Source organism: Lissotriton vulgaris, chromosome 5, assembly GCF_964263255.1.
Source record: "Lissotriton vulgaris chromosome 5, aLisVul1.2, whole genome shotgun sequence".
Lineage (NCBI taxonomy): Eukaryota > Metazoa > Chordata > Amphibia > Caudata > Salamandridae > Lissotriton > Lissotriton vulgaris.
The window spans coordinates 53,917,607-53,944,741 of NC_141693.1; the positions used below are offsets into that span (position 1 = coordinate 53,917,607).

Sequence of the window (27,135 nt, forward strand, 5' to 3'; positions counted from 1 at the left end):
AACATTCTTCGCATGCTCAGAAAAACATTTCGCTGGATCCCCTCCGAAACAAGGAAAACAGTCACCCACGCTCTAGTCACGAGCCGACTGGACTACGGAAACTCCCTCTACGCAGGTACCACCGCTAAACTCCAGAAGAAACTACAACGAATCCAAAACGCCTCAGCCAGGCTCATATTAGACATCCCACGCAACGAACACATCTCTGGTCACCTTAAAGACCTCCACTGGCTACCCGTCAATAAGAGGATTACTTTCCGACTGCTTACCCATGCACACAAATCACTCTACGACATCGGCCCAGATTGCCTCAACTCTCGACTGTCCTTCTACACCCCCTCCCGCCAACTTCGCTCTTCCAGCCAAGCCCTCGCCACTGTACCTCGCATCAACAAGACCACCATGGGAGGCAGATCCTTCTCTTACCTGGCTGCCAAAACATGGAACTCACTCCCCGCTTACCTTCGCCTCACCCAGAATCACCTAGCGTTCAGAAAGCAGCTTAAAACGTGGATATTTGACAAATAATCCTCCTCCCCTCCTAAGCGCCTTGAAACCCTCTGGGTATGTAGTGCGCTATATAAATGTTATGACTTGACTTGACTTGACATGCCACAGATCTTTATTGAGTCTGTCCTGTGCTAGGATAACAACCAAAATGCATGATGGGAGGCATTAAACCCAATCATGTTGTTCACGAATTGACATGTTTCGGCCAGTAACCTAGGCAGTGTTGTGGCCTTTTTCAGGATCTTTCATGTGCTACTGCTGTGAAAGTGATAGATGTAAACGAAAAATATACGTCTTCTATACAAATGATATATTCTTTATATACAAAACCAGTAGTCCATGTGTTTTCAAAATGGTCGATTCAGTAGTAGCACCTGTTAGGAGACATAGAAACATCATGTCATAGTCATATAACCTAGTTGATTGAACAAAAGGAGTTCAAAAATCCCAGTTTTGCCCAAACTTGGAAGATTCTTCCAACATTATAATGGCAAACAATATGTGTTTATATGTTTTAGGGTTCAGGGGTTGGGAACCCCAATAATTTCAACCTAGTCTAGTCAAACTACAACTCCCAGGGGCTCCTGGTACCATGACGTTCACCCACGTGACACCAGAACGGACCAATGGGCCTCCCTGTCTCCACCTTCCCCACCCTCCAGGGGCTGAGGCTGAATATTTCAATGTGCAGCCCGGCTCAGCCCTCTGCTGTTCCCCCATTGTTGCGTCAGCCGTCGGGTCCCTCCGAATCTTTTGTCCCCGAACGTTCGAGGAACGAACCCGGCGCTCCGAGCGTTCCATCCGGTCCCAGCAGACAGCAGCATCATGAGGGAGATCGTGCACATCCAGGCGGGCCAGTGCGGCAACCAGATCGGGGCCAAGGTGAGGAGGGAGGGGGCGGAATTGGCCCCACGCCCCATTCATCGCTGCGGATCTGTGCACATTCTTTTTAATTTTCATACGGCGGAAACAGAGAGCTCCTAAAGTTCTTATCTTTTTTAATCTCTCTGTTTTTCATTGTAATGGTGTATTGTGAAAAACTTACTTTACTACAAAAGCATGTTGTTTTTGTGTGCTTAAAGCTTTCATATTCCTCATAAATTGTATTTTCCTGATTTGTATTAATATACGCTACTAGCCGAGTATATGCCTTTTTCCCTCATCACATTTTTTATATGTATATATTTTTTTACAGTTGTGTATCAAAGTATGCTGTCAAATCTTTTCTCTCGTTCGTGGCTGACGTTACATACATGAGAAATTCAATTTTTAACTGTCATTGCGGCCGCGCTTGCTCGGTATTTTTCTTTGTCTAGCGATCCCATAATGTAGTGTGCGGGTTTTTTCCCTTTGATGTAGTGTATTTTTTATTTATTTTTTTATTTATGTAGTTTCCTGCTGTATTGGTTGGTCCTCCCCCCTTCTTTTTAGTAACGTGTAAATTCTACAGATTTCTTCTCCGCGTCGATATTTCGTTGCTTGTGCTTTTGTTCATGTTTCCATTGGGAGAGGAGCGCTTCTTCCTGCAGTGTAAACCCGTTATCTTCATATTTAACCCTTTCAAGCCCTTGATCCGGTTTTCCTCGAAAGCGGCTGAGGTTTCTCTCCTGGGGTCGGGGATGCTGAATCCGCCCTCTGTGCGCTCTGATGAGACCCAGGGATCCACCCTGAAGTGCAGTCCCCGGAATCGTGTGTTACAAACATAAAGAAGTGTTTGTACTACAAAGGCCTGTCCGTGTGTCAGATACCGGGGGCTACTGTGTATCCGCCCGTCCGTCTCCAAACAAAGACCCGCTAATACCCGGGCGGGGCGGCCGCTCCGGGGCTGAGGTGGGCGCGGACCCTCGGCTCTAACGGGGACCGGGGCGGGGGCAGAGAGGTGGCTTTTCATTACATTCGTGCCCCCAACTCCCAGAGGAGGCGGTGAGGGGGTTGAGAGAAGGCTTTTTATTCGTGCACCCCCCCCCCCCCCCCCCCCCCCCCCCCCAAGGAGAGGTTACAGATAAGGATTCATTTAATTAGATTCGTCCCCCCACCCGCAATGGAGGGTGGGGGTAGAGAGAAGGCTTTTTATTAAATTCGACCCCCCCCCCCCCCCCCCCAGAAGGGGTAGGAGGAAGCCTTCGGATACATTCGTGATGGGGGTGGGGAAGGTTTTTGGGAGGGGCGCTGTCATTGGATCAGTGACAGCAGGGCACCCTGGGGGGATCTTATATTAGATTCAGGGGGGGGGGTCTGTCACTGGATTAGTGACAGCTGCGCATGCTCGGGGAGGGGTGTGTATGAGCCCCCGCTGATGAATCGGGGAGGGGGTTGCTTTCATTGCATTAGCACCAGCAGCAAGGGGGGGGGGTGCTGTCATTGCATTAAAAACACGTGGCAGGGGGGCGTTCATGGGTCCCCGGTGATGCGGGGTGGGGGTCCCCGGTGATGATGGGGGGAGGGGGGCGGCTGTCACTGGATAGGCACCAGCAGCGGGGGTGCATGGGTCCCCGGTGATGATGGGGGGGGGGTGCAGTCATTGCATTGGCACCCGCCGCTCGTGGCGGGGGCGGTGACACGTGGCCGCAGCTCCTCACAAAGGCCTCCTGGCGCCATTTGTAGGGATGAAGTGAGCCCGGCCCCTCCCGCGGAGCCCCCTTCTGTTGATGGTGTGGGCCGCGGGCGGTGACGTCTGAGGGGGCGCTATTGAAGAACCTCGAAAGCGCTGCCGTTCACCCCCGTACTCTACCCTGTGGGGGGGCGGGGGTAGTAATCTCATAAGGGGTGAAGTCTGCGAGTTTTACCCCCCCCCCCCATGCTTCGGTCGGGGGGGGAGGGGCTGTTCTATGCTTACCAACGTTGCCCCAGGTTTCCTGAATTGGGGGGGGGGGGAGAAACATTGTATCAAAGGCAACAAATCCTCTGGGGTCAGTGTCTTAGGGGGGTGGGCGGGGGCATAAGTCATACATGACACCCCCACCACCCGGGGGTCACTGCCGCACGGGGGCGCATGTCATGATACATGACACCTCCAGCCCAGGGTCACTCCGCACGTTGGGGTGTCATATGACACCCTCCACCACCACCCTGGGTCGCCGCCGCACTATGGGGAACGTCATACATGACCCATCCCGGGGTCACTGCCGCACGGGGAGCTCTTGTCATGCATGACATACAGGGTCACTAGGGGGGTGGGGGCGCTCCCAGATGTCCTGAAGCGCGAGTAGATGCAACAGTGAGGGCTTAAATTGTAATTTCTTGGTGTTTTTTTCTGGGGGGAGGAGCGGGGGGGGCGGGGAGAGTTGCACATGGGTGAGAAGTGATTTGCAGTTTCGCTCACTGTCATACAGAGTGGGGGTCGCCCTCACTCACTTTCCTGTCGGTTCTGGGGTTCCCTCTTCAGGGGGCGCTCTCTCCATTTCTGCCTCTTTGTGGCTCCGTGGAGCAGGGAGGACACCCCCTCCCCGGCTGCAGCGGGGAGTGGGGAGGGGGGTCACAGAAGCGCATTGGTGGACTAATGGCAGCAGTGACCCCACCCCTGAGGAATGTCAAACCTCGCTGCCCCTGTCACCGCAGGCTCGTGGCATCTCAGTATGGGGGGGGGGTCATTCCACAGCTCCCTCCCCCTGAGCTATAAATATTCATCTTTTTACACAGTCGGACCCTGCGCTGGAAGCGTCGTCCACGCTCCCCCCCCCCCCCCCCCCCGCTCTGTGACTTTTTTTTTTAATCTTATCTTATTTTTAAATCCGTGTCAGTTTCCCATTCCTGCCTCTTGTTCGGTTCTGATCCATCGAATACACAAACCGCTGGAAATCAAGAAAGCGCATCGAGAGGTCGGTGGCGCGGCGCAGACTGCGCACCATTGTACAATGAATGTGCGCCGCATGTAGCGCCCACTGAAAGGCTAAATCTTGAGGGCGCTTGAATAACAGGCGCGCGCCTGACACGGCGGTGGTACTCCTTTCAACTGCCTCACAAGGATGAGGCGGAAGTTGTTGGTCACTGTGTGGACCCACTTCCACTTACCAGCATGAGGCGGTCGTGGGGGGGAGAAGCTGGGGCTCCCCGCTCCTGGGAGTGGGGCGCTCTGACGCACACCTCTTTGTACAGTGCTGGGTTATTTAGGGTCTGTAGGAAGCCTACAGCCCCCCCCCCCCCCCTCCTATAGTGTGGTCCTACAATGGGCGTGGCCACTTCTCGACAGGACGGGGAGGACGGTGAGCCCGGACAGGTGGGGGCTGAATTCAGGACAGGGAGCCCGGGGCAGGTGGGGACTGAATACAGGACAGGGAGCCAGGGGCAGGTGGGGGCTGAATACAGGACAGGGAGCCAGGGGCAGGTGGGGGCTGAATACAGGACAGGGAGCCAGGGGCAGGTGGATGCTGAATACAGGACAGGGAGCCTGGGCAGGTGGATGCTGAATACAGGACAGGGAGCCAGGGGCAGGTGGGGGCTGAATACAGGACAGGGAGCCAGGGGCAGGTGGGGGCTGAATACAGGACAGGGAGCCAGGGGCAGGTGGATGCTGAATACAGGACAGGGAGCCTGGGGCAGGTGGATGCTGAATACAGGACAGGGAGCCAGGGGCAGGTGGGGGCTGAATACAGGACAGGGAGCCAGGGGCAGGTGGATGCTGAATACAGGACAGGGAGCCTGGGGCAGGTGGATGCTGAATACAGGACAGGGAGCCAGGGGCAGGTGGGGGCTGAATACAGGACAGGGAGCCAGGGGCAGGTGGATGCTGAATACAGGACAGGGAGCCTGGGGCAGGTGGATGCTGAATACAGGACAGGGAGCCAGGGGCAGGTGGGGGCTGAATACAGGACAGGGAGCCAGGGGCAGGTGGGGGCTGAATACAGGACAGGGAGCCCTGGGCAGGTGGGGGCTGAATACAGGACAGGGAGCCAGGGGCAGGTGGGGGCTGAATACAGGACAGGGAGCCAGGGGCAGGTGGATGCTGAATACAGGACAGGGAGCCAGGGGCAGGTGGGGGCTGAATACAGGACAGGGAGCCAGGGGCAGGTGGGGGCTGAATACAGGACAGGGAGCCAGGGGCAGGTGGGGGCTGAATACAGGACAGGGAGCCAGGGGCAGGTGGGGGCTGAATACAGGACAGGGAGCCAGGGGCAGGCGGGGGCTGAATACAGGACAGGGAGCCCGGGGCAGGTGGATGCTGAATACAGGACAGGGAGCCAGGGGCAGGTGGGGGCTGAATACAGGACAGGGAGCCAGGGGCAAGTGGATGCTGAATACAGGACAGGGAGCCTGGGGCAGGTGGATGCTGAATACAGGACAGGGAGCCAGGGGCAGGTGGGGCTGAATACAGGACAGGGAGCCAGGGGCAGGTGGGGGCTGAATACAGGACAGGGATCCAGGGGCAGTGTTGGACAGGCCACGTGACGGGCCGCTCTCCCCCGGCTCGACCAAGCCCGAGCCAGTCATACAAGCACCACACCCCACCATTGCACGTCCTACGTCCCCTCAGGGACACCTGCCCCCGAGCATGATAACCTCGTGGGTCCGATCCACGGCCGACCCACGCGCCCAGCCCGGGCCGCCATCTTGGACACTTCGCCACGAGGCCGCCTGGCCCCCGATCGACCTCAACCCTGGGCCTAGCCCGGCCTCAGACATTCCGGCACCACCCTCCACCCAGGAGGTGAGCGAGCTACTTGGCCAGTCAATGGGAGAAAGAGGTGTCGATGGTTCTCCCCCGGCCAGTGCCGCTCGCCCATCGCCTCCCCGGGCGCTGGCTCCACCCCCCTGCTGGGTGTCTGGACTCCCTCATCCCGGACCTCCCGACCTCCAAGTGCGAGGGTCCGGACATCAAAGCACGCCAGCCCTATAACTGGGGCAGCTCCAGAACAGGAAGGCAGTTGTATCTTGGAGTCGAGAGACGAAAGAAGAACTCATCCTGGACGGACTACTGGCGCTGCCGTAGCTCTGTCCTGTGCACCATCATCCTGCCTGGTGGCGCTGCCACAGCCGTCGTAACCTTCATCCTTCACCGTCGTCCGGATCTGCTGGCGAGGCCGCGGACCGTTGTAACTGTCATCTGCATCGGGACCTGCTTGGCTTCTCCACGGCCCGTCGACCATCCTTCATCCATCTCGGGACCTGCTTGGCTTCTCCACGGCCCGTCGACCATCCTTCATCCATCTCGGGACCTGCTTGGCTCCTCCACGGCCCGATCAGCAACCACGCCGAGCTCGAGGATTGAGAGCTATTGAACTCATTGGTAACTAAGACTGTCCCGCTACCCTTTTCCTCAACCAGAGATCAGAACCGAGGGGACCCCTGAGTCCAGACCTCCTTGTATTATATCAACGTAACCTAAGAAGTGCATATAAAGTCTCGTTAACCTTCAATCTTGTGTGGTGTCCGTCTGTGGGGGGGAAGTTACTTATCTGTACAGTCGTTGGAGACGGCTCTCCCTGGAGACCTCTCCCCGTAATCTCGGCCGACCCTCCCGGTCCGTCTAACATTGGTGGCCAGCGGCGCGATCCGAATCACCGCATAACGTACAGAGAGTAGCTCACCCCACAACGAACAACAATGTCGACTAAAGAGAGCGGATCAACTGAGAAGTTCCAAATGGAAAAACTAGAGGAATACAGCCATCGTGAACTAAAGCAGTTCTGCATCGAACTAGGTATCGCTACCACCGGACTAAGTACCAAGGACGATTTTAAGCATGCCCTAGAATCTTGGGCAGAGACCGGGGATGTCGAAGCCCCGGAGCAAAGCACCGCGAAAAAGACCAACACGGCCCCTGAAGAGCAAAGAACGGGTCTCTCGCAAGACGAGATCCAAGAAAGAGAAAAAGCCCGACTACACGAACTTGAAATGGCCCGACTCAAGATGGACATAGAACTCAAATTGGCCGAGCAAAAAATAAACTTAGAGCACCTTCGCCTCCGAGAAGAAAGAGAGGAGAAACAGAGGCAAAGGGAGCTCGAGGAAAAAAGACTAACGTACGAGCACGAGCGGAACCTAGCCGAGATCAACCTGCGCAAACAGAATAAAGAATTAGGGGTGCCCGACAGACCGTCCACCCCCGGGACCACGGACAAAAAAGTGCACATCCCCAAGGATGTGGTCCGAGAATATTTTCGAGAAGACGACATCCAGCAATGGTTTAAAGCATATGAAATCGCGATGACTGCGCACCGGATCGATAGAGCCGACTGGGGAGCCGGCCTATGGGGCAAATTCCTCAATGAGGGCCGCGATACTCTGTTACAGCTCCCAGACCACCAGATGACCTCCTACGACCATATGAAAGCGGCCCTCCTCACTCGCTATGGCCTCACGCCCGAGATGTACCGTCAGAGGTTCCGAGACTGCACACGCATTCCAGGTACAACTTGGGTGGACTATGTAACGTACTTTAGCCGAGCCTTCGAAGGCTGGATCAGAGGGAACAACGTCACGACCTACGAGCAGTTGTTCAATCTGATGGTATGGGAGCATCTGTCCAACAACTGCTTCATTGAACTACGCCAACACCTCCTCGACAGCAAGTTAACCGATCCCCGGCAGCTCGCAGCCGAAGCTGACCGGTGGGAGATCACCCGAGTGGGCCGGAATGGGTCCTACGAGCAGAACAGGAACAACAATGGTCACCACCGATCCAGAGGAGGAGGAGGGGGCCAAGGGCGAGGAAGAGACAATACTCCGGCCGCCCCCGCTACCAGCACCACCCCCCGGCCAACCGGGGCAGCACCCCGGCGCGACCGGGATACAGAGCCAATGTTACATGTCACCGATGCCAACGAGTCGGCCACTATGCAAATGACCCAAGCTGCCCGCAGTATCAGAGCCCAAGACCCCGCCAGGTGACCGCCGCGGCACTAGGGGAAGAACAGATCTCCGAGGAACAAGAAACAGACGAGCAAGAGTATCAAGGGTGGGAGCCAGCCGCCATGACTCTCGCGTGCTTAGGGGGAAGAGACATGGTCCCGCGGGTCCCCCTACCCGCTAACACCCAGAAGTACGGCCAATGGGTGAGCATCAATGGACAACGGGCCGAAGCCCTTCGAGACACCGGGGCCAGTGTGACAGCCGTCCGCTGTCATCTGGTGACCCCAGAGCAATATCTACCGAACATTCTCTGCCCTGTACGATCAGCCGACAACTCGGAGAGTCTGTGTCGGATGGCCTGCGTCCCCTTTGAATGGGGAGGGGTCTCCGGCATGTTGAAAGTAACGGTCCGAGACGACGCCCCCGTGGACTGCCTCCTCGGAAATGACCTGGAAAGCTCCCCGTGGGCAGCCGTGGAGCGAAAAGAACACTTGGGGATGTTGGGCGTCCCAGACTGGCCGTGCGTCACCACCCGGTCTATGGCCGCCCGTGCCAACCATCACCCGGAAGAACCAGAATGGCCGGCGCCTCCGCCTCCGGTCGCCCCCGCCGAGACCCCCGACCAGTGCATCCCCCTCGAACCTGCTCAACCTTCCGACCTTGCTAATCTCGACCAGTGGGCTCAAGAAGGGGGGCCCACACAAGAACAATTTCGTCAGGAGCAGAAGACCTGTCCCTCCCTTGAGGGACTCCGACAACAAGCGCTCGCCCAAAGCGCAGGGGATACCTCCGGAGCTCATTGGGTCTACTGGGACAATGACCTACTGTACAGCGAGCAACGAATCGCCGAGCTGGGGGCCAACCGAGTACTAGTGGTGCCACTCCGCTTTAGAGACTTCCTGCTAAATCTGGCCCACGATGTCCCCCTGGCAGGGCACCTGGGACAAGATAAAACCTACAGCCGCCTAGTGACCCACTTCTTCTGGCCAAAAATGAGAAACGATGTGCACCAGCATTGCCGATCTTGCCCCACGTGCCAAGCCAGTGGGAAGAGCGGCCGCAAATTAAAGGCCCCCCTGCAACCCTTTCCCGTAGTCACAACCCCATTTGAGAGGGTCGGAATAGACATTGTGGGACCCCTAGACCCACGTACAAGACAAGGCCATCGCTTCATCCTAGTACTAGTGGACCACGCCACCCGCTACCCTGAGGCTATTCCTCTCCGGACCGTCACAGCCCCAGTGGTCGGCAGGGCCCTGATGGGGATCTTCTCCCGTGTGGGGTTCCCCCGAGAAGTCGTCAGTGACAGAGGCACGAACTTTATTTCCAAATACATGAAGTCCCTCTGGCAACAGTGTGGGGTCACCTACCGCTTCACGACCCCCTATCACCCCCAAGGAAACGGACTTGTTGAACGGTTCAATCGCACACTAAAAGGGATGATCGGGGGATTGGAAGAACCCCTCCGTCGCCAGTGGGACGTGCTGCTGCCGTGCCTCCTCTTCGCCTACCGGGAGGTCCCACAGAAGTCCCTAGGCTTCAGCCCATTCGAGCTGCTCTATGGGCACCCAGTACGGGGGCCACTCAGCCTGATCAAAGAAGGCTGGGAGTTGCCTCCGGCCAAGAGTCCTCCAGATGTCTTCCGGTACCTCCTCACCCTCCGCAACCAGTCCCAGCGGTTCAGAGACCTAGCGAAAGCCAACCTAGAGGCCAGTCAAGAGGACATGAAGAGATGGTATGACCAGAACGCCTCATCTATTGAATTCGAGCCGGGGCAACAGGTCTGGGTAATGTCCCCCACAGAACCGTGCGCTCTCCAAGACAAATGGACGGGACCCTTCAAGGTAATCGAGCGCAAGGGACCCGCCACCTATCTGATCGATATGGAGTCCGCCCGGAATCCGCTCCGAGTCCTCCACACCAACAGACTGAAACCCCACTTTGCACGAACAGAACTCAGCCTCTTGATGGCCACAGACAACGGGGTTGAGGACGACTCCGAGCCTCTCCCTGACCTCTTGCGGACCCAGGAGCAAGACGGCTCCGTGGATGGGGTCCGACTCTCGGAGACCCTCACCCAGGAACAACGCCAAGAGTGCCAAGCCCTCCTATCACGATTTGCCAGCCTGTTCTCCCTCACCCCAGGTGTCACTTCCTGGTGTGTGCACGATGTGGACACCGGAGACAGCCCTCCTATCCGCCACCGGGCCTACCGCGTACCTGATCGGGTACGGGCCTGCATCCAGGCGGAAGTAACTAAGATGCTCACGCTCGGGGTCATCGAGCCCTCCGACAGTCCATGGGCCAGCCCGGTCGTACTGGTCCCCAAAGCAGCCGCCCCCGGAACCACACCCGAACTCCGGTTCTGTGTCGACTACCGGGGCCTGAATGAAGTCACCAGAACGGACGCACACCCCATCCCCCGGGCAGATGAACTGGTCGACCGAATGGGCGCTGCCCGTTACCTCAGCATCTTCGATCTAACGGCAGGCTATTGGCAGATCGGCCTCACACCCCGAGCACAAGAACGTTCTGCCTTCTCCACCCCCGATGGCCACTATCACTTCACGGTCATGCCCTTCGGCATGAAAAATGCCCCAGCGACTTTCCAACGGCTCGTCAATCAGGTCCTGGCGGGGCTCGAAGAGTTCAGCGCCGCCTACCTGGACGACATCGCTGTGTACAGCCACCACTGGACCGAGCACCTCCACCACCTCCAGGCAGTGTTGCAAGCCCTTCAGCGAGCTGGCCTCACGATCAAGGCCAGCAAATGTCAAATTGGACAAGGGTCAGTGACCTACCTCGGACACCAAGTGGGAAGCGGTCTAGTGGCCCCTCTTCAACTGAAAATTGCCGCCATCCAGAACTGGCAACCCCCTAACACTCAAACTGAGGTGCGAGCCTTCCTGGGCCTCACGGGCTACTACCGAAGGTTCGTGAAAGACTATGGTACCATCGTGGGGCCTCTCACCGAACTCACGTCGAAAAATCAGCCCAAGAAGGTGAACTGGACCCCAGAGTGTCAAGCGGCCTTCGAACAGCTAAAGGCCGCCATGTGTTCCGCTCCTGTACTCCAGGCCCCAGACTACAGCCGGGAGTTCGTCGTCCAGACGGACGCCTCCGACCAGGGCATTGGGGCGGTCCTGTCCCAGGTGAACACCGAAGGCCTTGATCAACCGGTGGCCTTCATCAGCCGGAGACTCCTACCACGGGAGCAACGCTGGAGCACCATAGAGAGGGAAGCCTTCGCTGTGGTATGGGCCCTCAAGAAGCTCCGACCCTACCTTTTTGGCACCCACTTCCGGGTGCAGACTGACCACCGACCCCTGCAGTGGTTGATGCACATGCGGGGGGAAAACCCAAAACTGCTACGCTGGTCCATCTCCTTGCAAGGTATGGACTTTACCGTTGAACACCGGCCTGGGTCTGACCACGCCAACGCGGATGGCCTGTCCCGGTTTTTCCGCCTCGACGAAGAGAGTCCCCAAGAGGATGGGTAACTCTCCCCGCCTTCAGCTGGGGGGGACGCATGTTGGACAGGCCACGTGACGGGCCGCTCTCCCCCGGCTCGACCAAGCCCGAGCCAGTCATACAAGCACCACACCCCACCATTGCACGTCCTACGTCCCCTCAGGGACACCTGCCCCCGAGCATGATAACCTCGTGGGTCCGATCCACGGCCGACCCACGCGCCCAGCCCGGGCCGCCATCTTGGACACTTCGCCACGAGGCCGCCTGGCCCCCGATCGACCTCAACCCTGGGCCTAGCCCGGCCTCAGACATTCCGGCACCACCCTCCACCCAGGAGGTGAGCGAGCTACTTGGCCAGTCAATGGGAGAAAGAGGTGTCGATGGTTCTCCCCCGGCCAGTGCCGCTCGCCCATCGCCTCCCCGGGCGCTGGCTCCACCCCCCTGCTGGGTGTCTGGACTCCCTCATCCCGGACCTCCCGACCTCCAAGTGCGAGGGTCCGGACATCAAAGCACGCCAGCCCTATAACTGGGGCAGCTCCAGAACAGGAAGGCAGTTGTATCTTGGAGTCGAGAGACGAAAGAAGAACTCATCCTGGACGGACTACTGGCGCTGCCGTAGCTCTGTCCTGTGCACCATCATCCTGCCTGGTGGCGCTGCCACAGCCGTCGTAACCTTCATCCTTCACCGTCGTCCGGATCTGCTGGCGAGGCCGCGGACCGTTGTAACTGTCATCTGCATCGGGACCTGCTTGGCTTCTCCACGGCCCGTCGACCATCCTTCATCCATCTCGGGACCTGCTTGGCTTCTCCACGGCCCGTCGACCATCCTTCATCCATCTCGGGACCTGCTTGGCTCCTCCACGGCCCGATCAGCAACCACGCCGAGCTCGAGGATTGAGAGCTATTGAACTCATTGGTAACTAAGACTGTCCCGCTACCCTTTTCCTCAACCAGAGATCAGAACCGAGGGGACCCCTGAGTCCAGACCTCCTTGTATTATATCAACGTAACCTAAGAAGTGCATATAAAGTCTCGTTAACCTTCAATCTTGTGTGGTGTCCGTCTGTGGGGGGGAAGTTACTTATCTGTACAGTCGTTGGAGACGGCTCTCCCTGGAGACCTCTCCCCGTAATCTCGGCCGACCCTCCCGGTCCGTCTAACAGGCAGGTGGGGGCTGAATACAGGACAGGGAGCCAGGGGCAGGTGGGGGCTGAATACAGGACAGGGAGCCAGGGGCAGGTGCAGGCTGAATACAGGACAGGGAGCCAGGAGCAGGTGGGGGCTGAATACAGGACAGGGAGCCAGGGGCAGGTGGGGGCTGAATACAGGACAGGGATCCAGGGGCAGGTGGGGGCTGAATACAGGACAGGGAGCCAGGGGCAGGTGGGGGCTGAATACAGGACAGGGAGCCTGGGCAGGTGGGGGCTGAATACAGGACAGGGAGCCAGGGGCAGGTGGGGGCTGAATACAGGACAGGGATCCAGGGGCAGGTGGGGGCTGAATACAGGACAGGGAGCCAGGGGCAGGTGGGGGCTGAATACAGGACAGGGATCCAGGGGCAGGTGGGGGCTGAATACAGGACAGGGAGCCAGGGGCAGGTGGGGGCTGAATACAGGACAGGGAGCCTGGGCAGGTGGGGGGTGAATACAGGACAGGGAGCCAGGGGCAGGTGGGGGCTGAATACAGGACAGGGATCCAGGGGCAGGTGGGGGCTGAAAACAGGACAGGGAGCCAGGGGCAGGTGGGGGCTGAATACAGGACAGGGATCCAGGGGCAGGTGGATGCTGAATACAGGACAGGGAGCCAGGGGCAGGTGGGGGCTGAATACAGGACAGGGAGCCAGGGGCAGGTGGGGGCTGAATACAGGACAGGGAGCCAGGGGCAGGTGGATGCTGAATACAGGACAGGGAGCCTGGGGCAGGTGGGGGCTGAAAACAGGACAGGGAGCCAGGGGCAGGTGGGGGCTGAATACAGGACAGGGATCCAGGGGCAGGTGGGGGCTGAATACAGGACAGGGAGCCAGGGGCAGGTGGGGGCTGAATACAGGACAGGGATCCAGGGGCAGGTGGGGGCTGAATACAGGACAGGGATCCAGGGGCAGGTGGGGGCTGAATACAGGACAGGGATCCAGGGGCAGGTGGGGGCTGAATACAGGACAGGGATCCAGGGGCAGGTGGGGGCTGAATACAGGACAGGGATCCAGGGGCAGGTGGGGGCTGAATACAGGACAGGGATCCAGGGGCAGGTGGGGGCTGAATACAGGACAGGGAGCCAGGGGCAGGTGGGGGCTGAATACAGGACAGGGAGCCCTGGGGCAGGTGGGGGCTGAATACAGGACAGGGAGCCCTGGGCAGGTGGGGGCTGAATACAGGACAGGGATCCAGGGGCAGGTGGGGGCTGAAAACAGGACAGGGAGCCAGGGGCAGGTGGGGGCTGAATACAGGACAGGGATCCAGGGGCAGGTGGGGGCTGAATACAGGACAGGGATCCAGGGGCAGGTGGGGCCTGAATACAGGACAGGGAGCCCTGGGCAGGTGGGGGCTGAATACAGGACAGGGATCCAGGGGCAGGTGGATGCTGAATACAGGACAGGGAGCCAGGGGCAGGTGGGGGCTGAATACAGGACAGGGATCCAGGGGCAGGTGGGGGCTGAATACAGGACAGGGATCCAGGGGCAGGTGGATGCTGAATACAGGACAGGGAGCCAGGGGCAGGTGGATGCCGAATACAGGACAGGGAGCCCTGGGCAGGTGGGGGCTGAATACAGGACAGGGATCCAGGGGCAGGTGGATGCTGAATACAGGACAGGGAGCCAGGGGCAGGTGGGGGCTGAAAACAGGACAGGGAGCCCTGGGCAGGTGGGGGCTGAATACAGGACAGGGAGCCAGGGGCAGGTGGGGGCTGAATACAGGACAGGGAGCCAGGGGCAGGTGGGGGCTGAATACAGGACAGGGAGCCAGGAGCAGGTGGGGGCTGAATACAGGACAGGGAGCCAGGGGCAGGTGGGGGCTGAATACAGGACAGGGAGCCTGGGGCAGGTGGGGGCTGAATACAGGACAGGGAGCCCTGGGCAGGTGGGGGCTGAAAACAGGACAGGGAGCCTGGGGCAGGTGGGGGCTGAATACAGGACAGGGAGCCCTGGGCAGGTGGGGGCTGAAAACAGGACAGGGAGCCAGGGGCAGGTGGGGGCTGAATACAGGACAGGGAGCCAGGGGCAGGTGGATGCTGAATACAGGACAGGGAGCCCGGGGCAGGTGGGGGCTGAATACAGGACAGGGAGCCCGGGGCAGGTGGGGGCTGAATACAGGACAGGGAGCCAGGGGCAGGTGGATGCTGAATACAGGACAGGGAGCCCGGGGCAGGTGGGGGCTGAATACAGGACAGGGAGCCCGGGGCAGGTGGGGGCTGAATACAGGACAGGGAGCCAGGGGCAGGTGGGGGCTGAATACATGACAGGGATCCAGGGGCAGGTGGGGGCTGAATACAGGACAGGGAGCCAGGGGCAGGTGGATGCTGAATACAGGACAGGGAGCCCGGGGCAGGTGGGGGCTGAATACAGGACAGGGAGCCCGGGGCAGGTGGGGGCTGAATACAGGACAGGGAGCCAGGGGCAGGTGGATGCTGAATACAGGACAGGGAGCCAGGGGCAGGTGGATGCTGAATACAGGACAGGGAGCCAGGGGCAGGTGGGGGCTGAATACAGGACAGGGAGCCAGGGGCAGGTGGGGGCTGAATACAGGACAGGGAGCCAGGGGCAGGTGGGGGCTGAATACAGGACAGGGAGCCAGGGGCAGGTGGATGCTGAATACAGGACAGGGAGCCGGGGGCAGGTGGGGGCTGAATACAGGACAGGGAGCCTGGGACAGGGGAGCAGTGAAGGCGGGGCCCGGAGCCTCCGCAGATTGGAGGAAGCTATCGTAACCGGGAGTGCTTTACATGGGCAGGTGCTGAAGGCTCCTGGACTTCACACTGACGTTTGTAGCACAAAGGCTCCTTCTGAGGGCCTCTCGGCGCTACTGGCAGAGAGAGGATATTTATTGGTAACCAGCTCAGTGGTACTCATTTTATGAACCACAGGGTGGCCGGACGAGGGGACCGGGTAGGATCGAGCCCTTCGGTCATGAGGTCACACAGATCCCGGATGTCCGTGTGATCCGTCGGACCCTCGCTCGATGCCTCCTGGCCTCTTCCTGAGTCCTCCGGCTCCGGGCCCCCCTGCCGGCGGCGCTCTCGCCTCTCGTGGGACCTGTCTCTAGCTCGGGGTGTCTCCGCTAGAGCTGAAGCTGCTCTGCGTTGGTTGTGCACATGTTGGGCTGGTAACGTTTTGTGTGTGTGTGTGAGACATCTAACCAACTTGGGGGTGTTCTGTCTAAAAGTTTTTTTTTCCCTCCTGTGTAGTTTTGGGAAGTCATCAGCGATGAGCACGGCATCGACCCCACCGGAACCTACCATGGGGACAGCGACCTGCAGCTGGACCGGATCAGCGTCTACTACAACGAGGCCACAGGTGGGCCGGGCTGATGCCTGGTGGGTCGTGGGGGGAGGGGTTGACGTGGCTGCTTCAGGTGTCCCACACAGGAAGGGATGACCCCAGCCAGGGCTTTAAGTTGGATGAAAAAACTGGGGGGGGGGGGGGGGGGGGGGGGGAGGGGGTCTCTCAAAGAGGCGTGGCTAATGTAATTAAGGGTGTGTCTTAAGAACACGTACGCTAAAAATGTGTGTTTAGCACAGTGTGCTGCCGGACTTGTATTTTGCAGCTCCTGTCATTACATCCAGATATATGACACAAGTAACATCATACCTACAAGAAGCCAGGACTATTGGCGTTGTCAATGGTTGTTAGTTGCATAAGATAAATGAACAGCAACTATGGATTGTATATAATATTGAAAAAGCTTCCACTTAAAGCCCTGGTGACACCACCACAATGTTGCTGCTCCTGAGTTTCATAAAGAGAAGGGAAATCTAGAAATAAAATGACTCTTTAAGGGATTTCCCTTCCCCACAACACGCACTTGGCATGACGTCATGCCGTAACTTACCCACTAGTGAGAAGTGAGCAATGTCAGCAGCGCACATGGATGTGTCTGCTGTCACTGCAGCCTGCCTGTGCCAGGACACACAACAGAGCCCGATAGAGACCCGTTTCGAGGCCCCCTTTAAAAACTGCCGGTGCTCAGCGCCGGTGAGACCCGGCCCACTTACAGTCTTGACCCCAGTCATGAAGCACTTTCACGACTACTCCTATACCTTGTGGTCAAAATGAATCCAGCCAGAGCGATACAGGGGACGCGGGGAGGAGAACTTTAAAAGGAATATGTATATATTTTTTTTACAAATTTCGATTTCCAATATTTCACCAGGGCCTTTTATCATTTTAAACTCATGGTGAGGTATTAAAAGTATAGTTTTATTGCTTTGATTACGAGCGCTGGCTTGGATCGTGTATCACATAATCCACTTTAAGAGCAGCTGTTGTGCAGAGTGGTTCTTTGCTCGGCCTTAGTCTGCCATCTAGTGGTTAGGTCCAGAATTCCAGAATTGTCTTTTATAGTCTGTGTTGCGTGTGTTTTTTTTTTTTTGCATCAACTATTTGGACTGTATCTCTGCTATTATAACATAAGATGCATGCCGCGGGCATTCTTCATCATAGTCGCCAATTTCCAATTCTTTTTTCTGCCGTTGGGCCTGGAAGCAGGAAGGAACACTCCAAAGTCGATGAGAAAGAAAACATGGTGAGGAAGAATGGTATACACTGGGAAACACAGAACAAGCATTAGCATAGCCAATAGGTCTCGCCTTTGGGACCTTATAAGTATTTAGTTAAGCAGCACAATATCCTTGGTGCAACAACATCAACTGTTGTATGGCTAGACACTGATATGGTCCCAAAGGCGAGACCTATTGGCGTTGCCAATGCTTGTTTCTACTTTGTGTTCAGAGCAAGTACATTTCAGTTTTGTTCTCATTCATTGCAATGGGACGATTGGTGGTTCTTCGATGTAAAATAGACCCGCCGCCGCAGTCTCCAATGAGCCTCGAAATGTCGTACAGGGCGATTCACCGCCGAGAACAGCACGTGGGTCATATCTCCCTCTCTGGGAACACTTGTGCACTAGTGAAAATGACAGTGGCCCACTCTTATGGGTTGGCCTGGGATTCTGTTGTATTGCTTTCTTCCTCTTCCACAGGGAGCATTTTCTTTGCCAGTGGTAGTTGGAGAAACACTGCTGCTTCCAACTGTGGATGCATTTCATTGGGCCAGTCGGCGGTCCCACCCTTTCGCTCGTGCAGTGAAATGACGAAGACACCAGCTCTGTGCATCTGTAAAGCCCAGTTCACTTGTTAATCGCAGCTGCGGATTCTTGCAATATGTTGGCCCAAAAGTGCCGGGAAAGAAAGGGGTGAGGCTGGGCATTGTAGGCAGATGCGGTGTAGTGCAGTGTGGCTTCTTGGACTCATGTTGCTGATGACACTCGCCCATTTTGTAGTACCAATTGGTCTCCACTTTAATACAACCTAAAAAACGATGCGAACATTGCAAAAACGCAGGCAAGTTAACAAACTGGTCTGAACAAAATCAACAGTCCAATATTAGCCATATGTAGTCTCAAACACTGTGGACGTTTTGGCACCTCGAGGCGGGACAGCCATTTGGAGTTTGAGCAGGCCAATTTTTACTTATTTGTTTGTGATAACTGGTTTATATAGCGATATCATGCCATTACCCCCCAGGGGGTACTAGGGTAACGTACAAAGAATGTATTTAAAACTTAAATTAATAGCATAGAGCAAAACTAAGTGTAATAGAAAATTGCAGAATCTAGAGGGTGGGAGTCGTTCTACGTCTAGGTAAACAACTGGTCAGCAGGAGTTGGGAAGGAAGAGCAGAGACCAGTTTTTCCTAATTAGAGGCGTAAGATTTGTATTTCTAGAGGTTACGTCGTTACTTATTATCATTAGATGACACTGTTCGCCGTACCTTCTCGGTGCTGTGAAAGTAGCATATTTCAAGGAGAAGCAGCAGAGCAAAAAGAAGCAACATGGAAAAAGAAGCTCCGAAGCGGCGGGCTGCAGAGTTGAAACGTGTATGTCATGCTTTTTCCAAACAAAGATTGCACAGGTTATAGCTGGAGTTTCCAAGGAGGCTTCTGCCAGGTTGTAGAGGCTGCACCAGCACGCCCGCCTCCCAGCATCTGAGATGTGGCGTTGAGAGCTCGAGGCAGAGGACTGTTTGTGTGCAGGAAACCTCTAGCTTTCGGAAGTTGTGGCTAGTATTGCACTGCACATGTTGCGCACAGGTCACTTGTAAACTCGAGAGCCGAGTGCTGAATGTGTTTGTTGTCTGCTTCCCCCCAGGTACCCCTCTGCTTGACTCTAGAGGTTTGGGGTTGATGGGTTGGTGTAGCCGGGTGCTGAATGTGTAGTCTGCTTCCCCCCAGGTACCCCTCTGCTTGACTCTAGAGGTTTGGGGTTGATGGGTTGGTGTAGCCGGGTGCTGAATGTGTAGTCTGCTTCCCCCCAGGTACCCCTCTGCTTGACTCTAGAGGTTTGGGGTTGATGGGTTGGTGTAGCCGGGTGCTGAATGTGTTGTCTGCTTCCCCCAGGTTCTCCTCTGCTTGACCCTGGAGGTTTGGGGTTGATGGGTTGGTGTAGCCGGGTGCTGAATGTGTAGTCTGCTTCCCCCCAGGTACCCCTCTGCTTGACTCTAGAGGTTTGGGGTTGATGGGTTGGTGTAGCCGGGTGCTGAAAGTGTTGTCTGCTTCCCTCCAGGTACCCCTCTGCTTGACTCTAGAGGTTTGGGGTTGATGGGTTGGTGTAGCCGGGTGCTGAATGTGTTGTCTGCTTCCCCCAGGTTCTCCTCTGCTTGACTCTGGAGGTTTGGAGTTGATGGGTTGGTGTAGCCGGGTGCTGAATGTGTTGTCTGCTTCCCCCAGGTTCTCCTCTGCTTGACTCTGGAGGTTTGGGGTTGATGGGTTGGTGTAGCCGGGTGCTGAATGTGTTGTCTGCTTCCCCCAGGTTCTCCTCTGCTTGACCCTGGAGGTTTGGGGTTGATGGGTTGGTGTAGCCGGGTGCTGAATGTGTTTTCGGCTCCCCCCAGGTTCTCCTCTGCTTGACTCTGGAGGTTTGGGGTTGATGGATTTGATATAGCTGAGTGCTGAATGTTTTTGTTCTCTTCCTTCCAACACAGGTGGGAAGTACGTGCCGCGAGCCATCCTGGTGGACTTGGAGCCCGGGACCATGGACTCCGTGCGTTCAGGACCCTTTGGACAGATCTTCAGACCAGACAACTTTGTTTTCGGTGAGAAGGGCAGAGCAAAGGAGTTATGGAAGTAGATAGGATGGAGTATGAGCAGGCCAGGGCATGTGTGAAGCTATCGATTTAAAGTTAAAGTATGTCTGTGGGGTGTAGAGCGGTTCAATTTTCCCACTGGTCGGTGGCCACCGGCTCACCTGTCGTAGTGTGGTAAACTTCAAAGTCTGCTGTAAAACTTTAAATACAGACCTTAATAAATGGCCTTGGGACTCCCTATCACTAGTGTCAGCAAAAAGGGAGGCAAAAAAAGTTTTGATAGTCTGAATGAATCCTCCCAAGTAACCCATGTGTTTGAGGCATGTGTAGCCGTAGGTACACACTCTTTGCATACTTTGGTAATCTTGTGTTGGATGTGTGCAAGTTGTTTTTCTCTGAAGAAGTCTTTCGAGTCATACGTTCGAGTGACTCCTCCTCTTGGTGATAATGCACATGGGCATCGACTGCATTGTTAGCACTCAAAGTAACCGCTGTATTCTCTTTGCAGGTCAGAGTGGAGCAGGTAACAATTGGGCCAAGGGTCACTACACCGAAGGGGCCGAGCTTGTGGACTCCGTGCTCGATGTGGTCCGGAAAGAGGCAGAGAGCTGCGACTGCCTCCAGGGCTTCCAGCTCACCCACTCGCTGGGTGGCGGCACCGGCTCTGGCATGGGTACCCTGTTGATCAGCAAGATCCGGGAGGAGTACCCAGACCGCATCATGAACACCTTCAGCGTGGTGCCCTCCCCCAAGGTTTCAGACACAGTAGTTGAGCCCTACAACGCCACCCTGTCCGTCCACCAGCTGGTGGAGAACACAGATGAGACCTACTGCATTGACAACGAGGCCCTTTATGACATCTGCTTCCGCACCCTCAAGCTGACCACGCCCACCTACGGCGACCTCAACCACCTGGTGTCTGCCACCATGAGTGGTGTCACCACCTGCCTTCGTTTTCCCGGGCAGCTCAACGCCGATCTCCGCAAGTTGGCAGTAAACATGGTCCCCTTCCCTCGCTTGCACTTCTTCATGCCAGGCTTTGCCCCCCTCACCAGCCGTGGAAGCCAGCAGTACCGTGCCCTGACCGTGCCCGAGCTGACTCAGCAGGTCTTTGATGCCAAAAACATGATGGCGGCCTGTGACCCGCGCCATGGCCGCTACCTCACCGTGGCAGCGGTGTTCCGCGGCCGCATGTCCATGAAGGAGGTGGACGAGCAGATGTTAAATGTTCAGAACAAGAACAGCAGCTACTTCGTGGAGTGGATCCCGAACAACGTCAAGACAGCGGTGTGCGACATCCCACCTCGTGGCCTCAAGATGGCGGTCACCTTCATCGGCAACAGCACCGCCATCCAGGAGCTTTTCAAACGCATCTCCGAGCAGTTCACGGCCATGTTCCGCCGCAAGGCCTTCCTGCACTGGTACACGGGCGAGGGCATGGACGAGATGGAGTTCACAGAGGCGGAGAGCAACATGAACGACCTGGTGTCCGAGTACCAGCAGTACCAGGACGCCACGGCCGAGGAGGAAGAAGATTTCGGCGAGGAGGTTGAGGAGGAAGCCTGAGGAAGCATTGTTTGGTCCATGTGAAAAAAAACATAACTTTTCACTTAATTTGCATTTCATTTTAAGTTTCTCTTCTTTCCCTGGAGTGTGAAATCCAAGCCCCTCAACTGATTAGAGCTTTTTGGAGGGGTGCAATGTCGCCACCAACCTTGACTTTAAAAAACAGCACGGGCCGCAGACAGACGACCTCCTGTGCAATGCACATTCTCATGCCCTGGCTTGTTTATACTCGGGCCATGCATGGTCTGCAGCTGCACCCTTGCTCTCTCAGTACTAGTCCTGTCTGTACTAGCTTCTTTACATTCCTGCTCCATACAGACCCCACGTGGTCTTAAGCCTTGCCCTCCATTTGCCAGTACCAACTGCTGCAAGTCTGTGCTTCTCTAGCTGCTCTTGATAAAGGCCTAACATGGTCATCAGTTTTATATTTGCTTTCTTTAGACAACTGCTGCCCTGTGTGGTTCTTAAACAAGGTAGTAGGCAACAGAGCTGTAACCCTTCGAGTCTAGCGTTCAGAGCAAATCAAGAGTTGGTACCTATACAGGATTAGCTCTGCCTGCAGTGCTGAGCAAGGTGCACCCTGATGCTGTGGTTCAGAACATCAACAGCAATGCATTCCAGGGGATTTAGCTCCAAGAAACCTTCTGGTGTACGTGCACTCTATAAGTTTCTTATAACATAATCAAGGTCAGTAGGAAGGCTTCAGTGAGGGGCACAGGTGTAAAGGCCCGGTCTGGTGGCTCAGTGGACTAATGCATCCACTATAGGAGTCTGTGGTTCGACCTACTGGTTACAGGTTCATATCCTGGTGGGTCCACTCAGCCTTTCATCCGTCTGAGGTCGAAAAAATGAGTACCATTGAGTTTGGTAACAATCAACATCTGTTATTCAGATCAATTGAGTTGGGTAACAATAAACATCTGTTATTCTGATCCAAGATACGTCCGGGTGAATGTGCGCTTTACAAATACACGTTATGTTATAAAGTGGGGGTAAAAATGTGAAGTGTGCTAAAAACAGAATGTAGGGAGAGGATCAGGTGTTGGCGTGTTGGCGTAGCGATGAGGAGGGCGGCCATTGTTAGTCCTGTGTTAAACGGTGTTTCTGTAGCAATGCAACAGTTGCAAAGAAATACAATAAAGAGAGAACGCTGTCCTCTTGATGCTGGTGTGCCTTGTTGCAGCTGCATAAAGCCAACATTGTGTCAGTGAATGCAAATGTTTGCAGCTGCTGAGCACGCCCATCCATTTAATGTCACCTGGAGCCCTAGCCTTTGCGTATCTCATGGAGGTGTCCTGGAACTTGGGTAGAAATACTTTGGTCTCTGAAATCTGACTGCCAAAGTTTTAGCTAACGTAGACTTGTTTTCCTCAGTGGGGTGATTAAACGGTTGTAAGCAGTAATACGATAAGACAAGTTGAAGGCTGAAATTTCCATGAACACTTTAGAATTGGTTGTAGGCGAGGCCACCTTTTAGGAGGGGCATCCGCTTCAACTGGTAAAGATGTATGGGAGATAAAGAAGGCAGTGGGTGTAGGGTGTTGGACTACATTTACCAAGGGGCCTTGGAGAACATCCTAGGCATAGAGGTGTGATCACCACAGGATGAACCCCAGTGACCCTAAACTGCCTGTGTTTGTTGCACCACCACAGATGACCAAGGTCCCAGGGAAAGCCTAATCCAGGCAAGTCCATGTATTGCACTCTCCAGAGCAAGCAAAGAACCAAAGTCGATCAGAATGCATTCACGTCTCGGAAAGGACTTATTTACTTAAACCAGTGACAAAGTGAGATGTAGGTCTGGGTGAAATTATTTATGCTTGTGTGGCACAATATTTGATGTTACACATTTTAGCATGACATTTTCCACATGTGAAGCTTGTTGCAGACTGTCTCAGAGCCATTTTCTTCTCTACCCAGTATCTCGCGAGACTTCAAGTAATGTGTGATCTCTTGTGAAAAGTCATGCAAGATGCCCACAAATCCATTTTTGCTGTGAAAGCATACACCAAATTTGTATAGTATTTCAGAGTTTTATGGAGAAAGTGCAATTTTGCTCTTTGACAGGCAATTTCAATCCTTTTTCAATACAATTACAGGATCTTCCATGATCCTACCAGGACATCTTAAGGATTTCGGGACCCTGGACCAAACATATTTGGGGGGCTCCTGTTCGAACCAGCTTTGAATTTATGATCCAGTTTCAGCTCTTTTATGCCCTCTTTGCCCACTGCAGAAACACATTGGTCCACATTATAAATCTGTTTACATCTAATATTCATGGATAGTGATGTGTTTTTTCGGTATTATAATGCAGCAACAGCTCACTAATATTGCAATAATCTTTGTGACCCCTCCCGTTTCTCAAATGCAAGGTCCTGTTTTGATATAAAACACGTTTTTTTTATATAGATGTTGCATAGTTGTGCAAACAAATTTGTCTGCAAAATGACAGTAATAGACTCCCATTCATCACTCGCACTAAAAATAAATTGAAGGGAAATTGTATTTAAAACAATCTGAAGGTCATCAGGACAAGACTATCTGCAGAACAGAGCTGGTTCTATCAGGGGGCCCCCTAAAAGGCTGGGGCCCTGGGCATTGGCCCTCTTTGCCCATGCCTTAAATTGACTCTGCGATCCTTTTAAAGTTGTCCAGTTCATGGTCATGGAAGAGTCCAAGCCTGGCATGGTTTTCAACGCGTGGTTTGAAAACTTTACTTTTAAGTGGAACGTTCTGAGAGGAGGCACATGGAAGTGTATCTGTCACAAATGGACAACACTCTCCACACCATTTATAAATGTGCCAAACCTTGTCAGCTACTTTTCATTCAAGATTGGAGTACATGAAGCCAGTTTATCTAGTCCTTAAAGCTTTATATTCTCTTTAGTCCTCCAGTTCAATCCTCTGGTTCGATATCCTGAGTTCAGGTGTCCGTTTCCAAAGATCAGGAGTACAAACACCATCTGAGCCTGTCATTCATCTAGCCGGCTTCCACTAAGGTGGGAGTCTTTCCTCTATTTCCATCAGTAGCGAAGAAGTGTCGAGCACCGAAACGGACTCAAGAAGTGGTCTTCATTAAAGACCAACATGCAGAGAAGATCGAGTTTCCCCTTATCAGAAATCTACAAAGATGTCTGTTTTTCATTTTTAGGGTTAAACCTCCATTTAGGCGTAGCTCAATTTCCAGGCCTGGGCAGAGATCAGCGAAGGACAAAATGTATGTCGGCATTATTTGCGCAGCAGGAACTTGGGCATAAAGTCAGCATAGAGTGGTTATGTTAACGAAATGTATGTACGGGTGTGAAAAGTGGCTGACCGTAACAAAAAACGAGACACGGACTTCCTCCCTAGAGGAGGACTAGAGCAAAATCTAGCCTAGAGCAAAAGAGTAAGTTACCCGTCGGGGCTGTTCTTGCAAATTCTCCAAAGAAAGACACCTATGTTGACCTTTCAGCACACAGAAGCCCGAACACTCCTCAAAAAGCTCTAATCGGGTGGAGGGTGCTTGACAAAATGGAAATGCGCAATGTTAGTTTCTGCCCTTTTTGTTCGTAGCGCCAAGCTCTATTCCTCGGCAGGGGGGTCTCTCCTACACTAGGGGTGAGCTGGCCATATCTTAGATTTATGCCTTCTTTTCTTTGTAGCATTCTCTCTCCTGTTTCTGTCTGCATCTGCTTAAGTTTGTTTTCCTTTTTTACAGCTGCTTTTTCATATTGAAAAGATGACAAACCTGTGATGAAATAAAAACTTTTTTTTTTTATTTTGTTCAAAAGAAGTCCTGTTGCTTTATTTTAGGGGAGGGGCGGTGGGTATGGTTTCCACAGAAAAGTGTTACACTTCAAACCCTCTTCAATAGGCAATGCTATTTCTGCATCCAAGTCCCTGAATCAAACATGCGGTAAGTCCTATAATCAGAGTGCTTCATACAATACTTTTTTTGAAAGCACTATAAAAGGTGATGCTATTACCAGTGGCAGCTGGTGACATTTGAAAGTAGTGGGGTGAAAAAATCGGGGTGAATAGTGCCTGATGGCGAGTGAGCCTGTCTGTCATAAAAAGGGTTTGGAGTTTTGGAGAAAAAATTGAAAAAAAGAGTGGCAAATTGAGCATATTTGAGAAAGCAGAAGGTTAACAAAGCATCTGAAAGTGTCTTCTCAGACTCCCACTCCACACAGATTCAGACCAGGAAGGATGCCGCCATATAAGCCGTCTCCACCAGGCTTCGTGCCAGATTAAGACTTCAAACAGTTATAGCTCTCACTTCTCCTGCCAGGGCTGGCCCCAGGGATGTTGGCTTCTTCTCATTCATCTTCTCTCCGAAGGCTGGACTTTTTTTTCTCTCGCAGATTTATATAGCGTGAACTCGACCCGAAGGTATTGGAGCGCTTTACATGAGCACCGGTTACGTTACACAGGGTCACATTCATTTTTGGTAGGCGCAGGGAAATTGAAGGATCTGCCCAGGATCACAGGATGCTGAGCCGATGCCGAGACACCATCCTGGTTCTCCAGCTCCAAAGTCGGCAGCTCTGGCCCTGGGGCCACATCCTCTCCCACCTCTTCTCACTCACTGATTGCCAACATCTCTGGCCCAAGGAGCTCCACCGCCTTTTTAGGTCTCGGCTTCGAGACCTATTGTCACTAAGTTCACTCTCAACGGAGCCAGAGCGGTGAACGAGCGCCGATTGCATCTCGTGGACGCGCACGCCGAGCCTCCTGGAGCCGTGCACATCTCTTGCTCCACATTCACACTGACAGAAGCACACACTCACGCACGCACACACACACACACACACACACACCCTCCCTCTCTGCCCACTCCCTCTCTGCCGCCCCCCCTCGAACCCCACTCACCGGGCTCTTTCCCTCGCAGCAGGTCAGTCATGGCAGCAGGCAGACTCGGTGTCTTCTCCGGGGATCTTCAGCTGATGTGCACGCCCACGCTGCGTCTCGTGCGCGCCCGCCACGCTGTTTCGCGCCTGTTGATCCTCAGCTTGTTGCTTACAGCCAGTGGGTTGAACTTGAATGTACTCGACAAAATATCCTTATATAACTAAAAAGTGAGCATCATCTTCATCTCACGTTTGTAAAGGTAACCATGAACACCAATTGTGTTAAGAATATATTGAATACGATAGATCACCTTCCACTCGCCCATACATATACTTTAAATTCCTTATTCATATTATTAGAACAAAGCAACGCAGAAGATAATTTTTGGTTGTCTGTGGGTGGGGAGATGGGGTTAGCACTCTCTGCCCTCTTTTCCTATCATTGACTCTTTGGCGCCTATAGGAAAAACCCAATCTGCTTATACTTTAGAGGAATTCTGCATAAGGATTATTATAGTGTGAGTGCAGAGTGCGCACAGTTCAGAGTGAGCAGAGTGCAGAGTGTGAAGTAGTGAGTGCAGAGTGAGTGAGCAGAGTGTGAGTGCAGAGTGTGAAGTAGTGAGTGCAGAGTGAGTGAGCAGAGTGTGAGTGCAGAAAGTGAAGTAGTGAGTG

The 27,135-nt window shown here is 54.5% G+C and overlaps 1 protein-coding gene across 1 annotated transcript; it reads left to right on the forward strand.

Annotated features, from left to right (window-relative positions):
- The first annotated feature begins 1,207 nt into the window (after positions 1-1,207).
- Positions 1,208-25,403, forward strand: LOC147710131 (tubulin beta chain). Its single transcript, XM_086920827.1, has 4 exons — positions 1,208-1,392; positions 16,168-16,276; positions 19,961-20,071; positions 20,571-25,403. Exons 1-4 carry the CDS (start codon positions 1,336-1,338, stop codon positions 21,626-21,628), a joined length of 1,335 nt encoding a protein of 444 aa, XP_086776953.1. The 5' UTR covers positions 1,208-1,335; the 3' UTR covers positions 21,629-25,403.
- Positions 25,404-27,135: the final 1,732 nt, after the last annotated feature.

Excerpts from the sequence above, each read along its gene's own strand:
- LOC147710131 (XM_086920827.1), top strand. The coding sequence starts at position 1,336 with ATGAGGGAGATCGTGCACATCCAGGCGGGCCAGTGCGGCAACCAGATC. Across the intron at positions 1,393-16,167 it reads GCAACCAGATCGGGGCCAAG|TTTTGGGAAGTCATCAGCGA; the intron begins GTGAGGAGGGAG and ends CCTCCTGTGTAG. Across the intron at positions 20,072-20,570 it reads ACCAGACAACTTTGTTTTCG|GTCAGAGTGGAGCAGGTAAC; the intron begins GTGAGAAGGGCA and ends TTCTCTTTGCAG.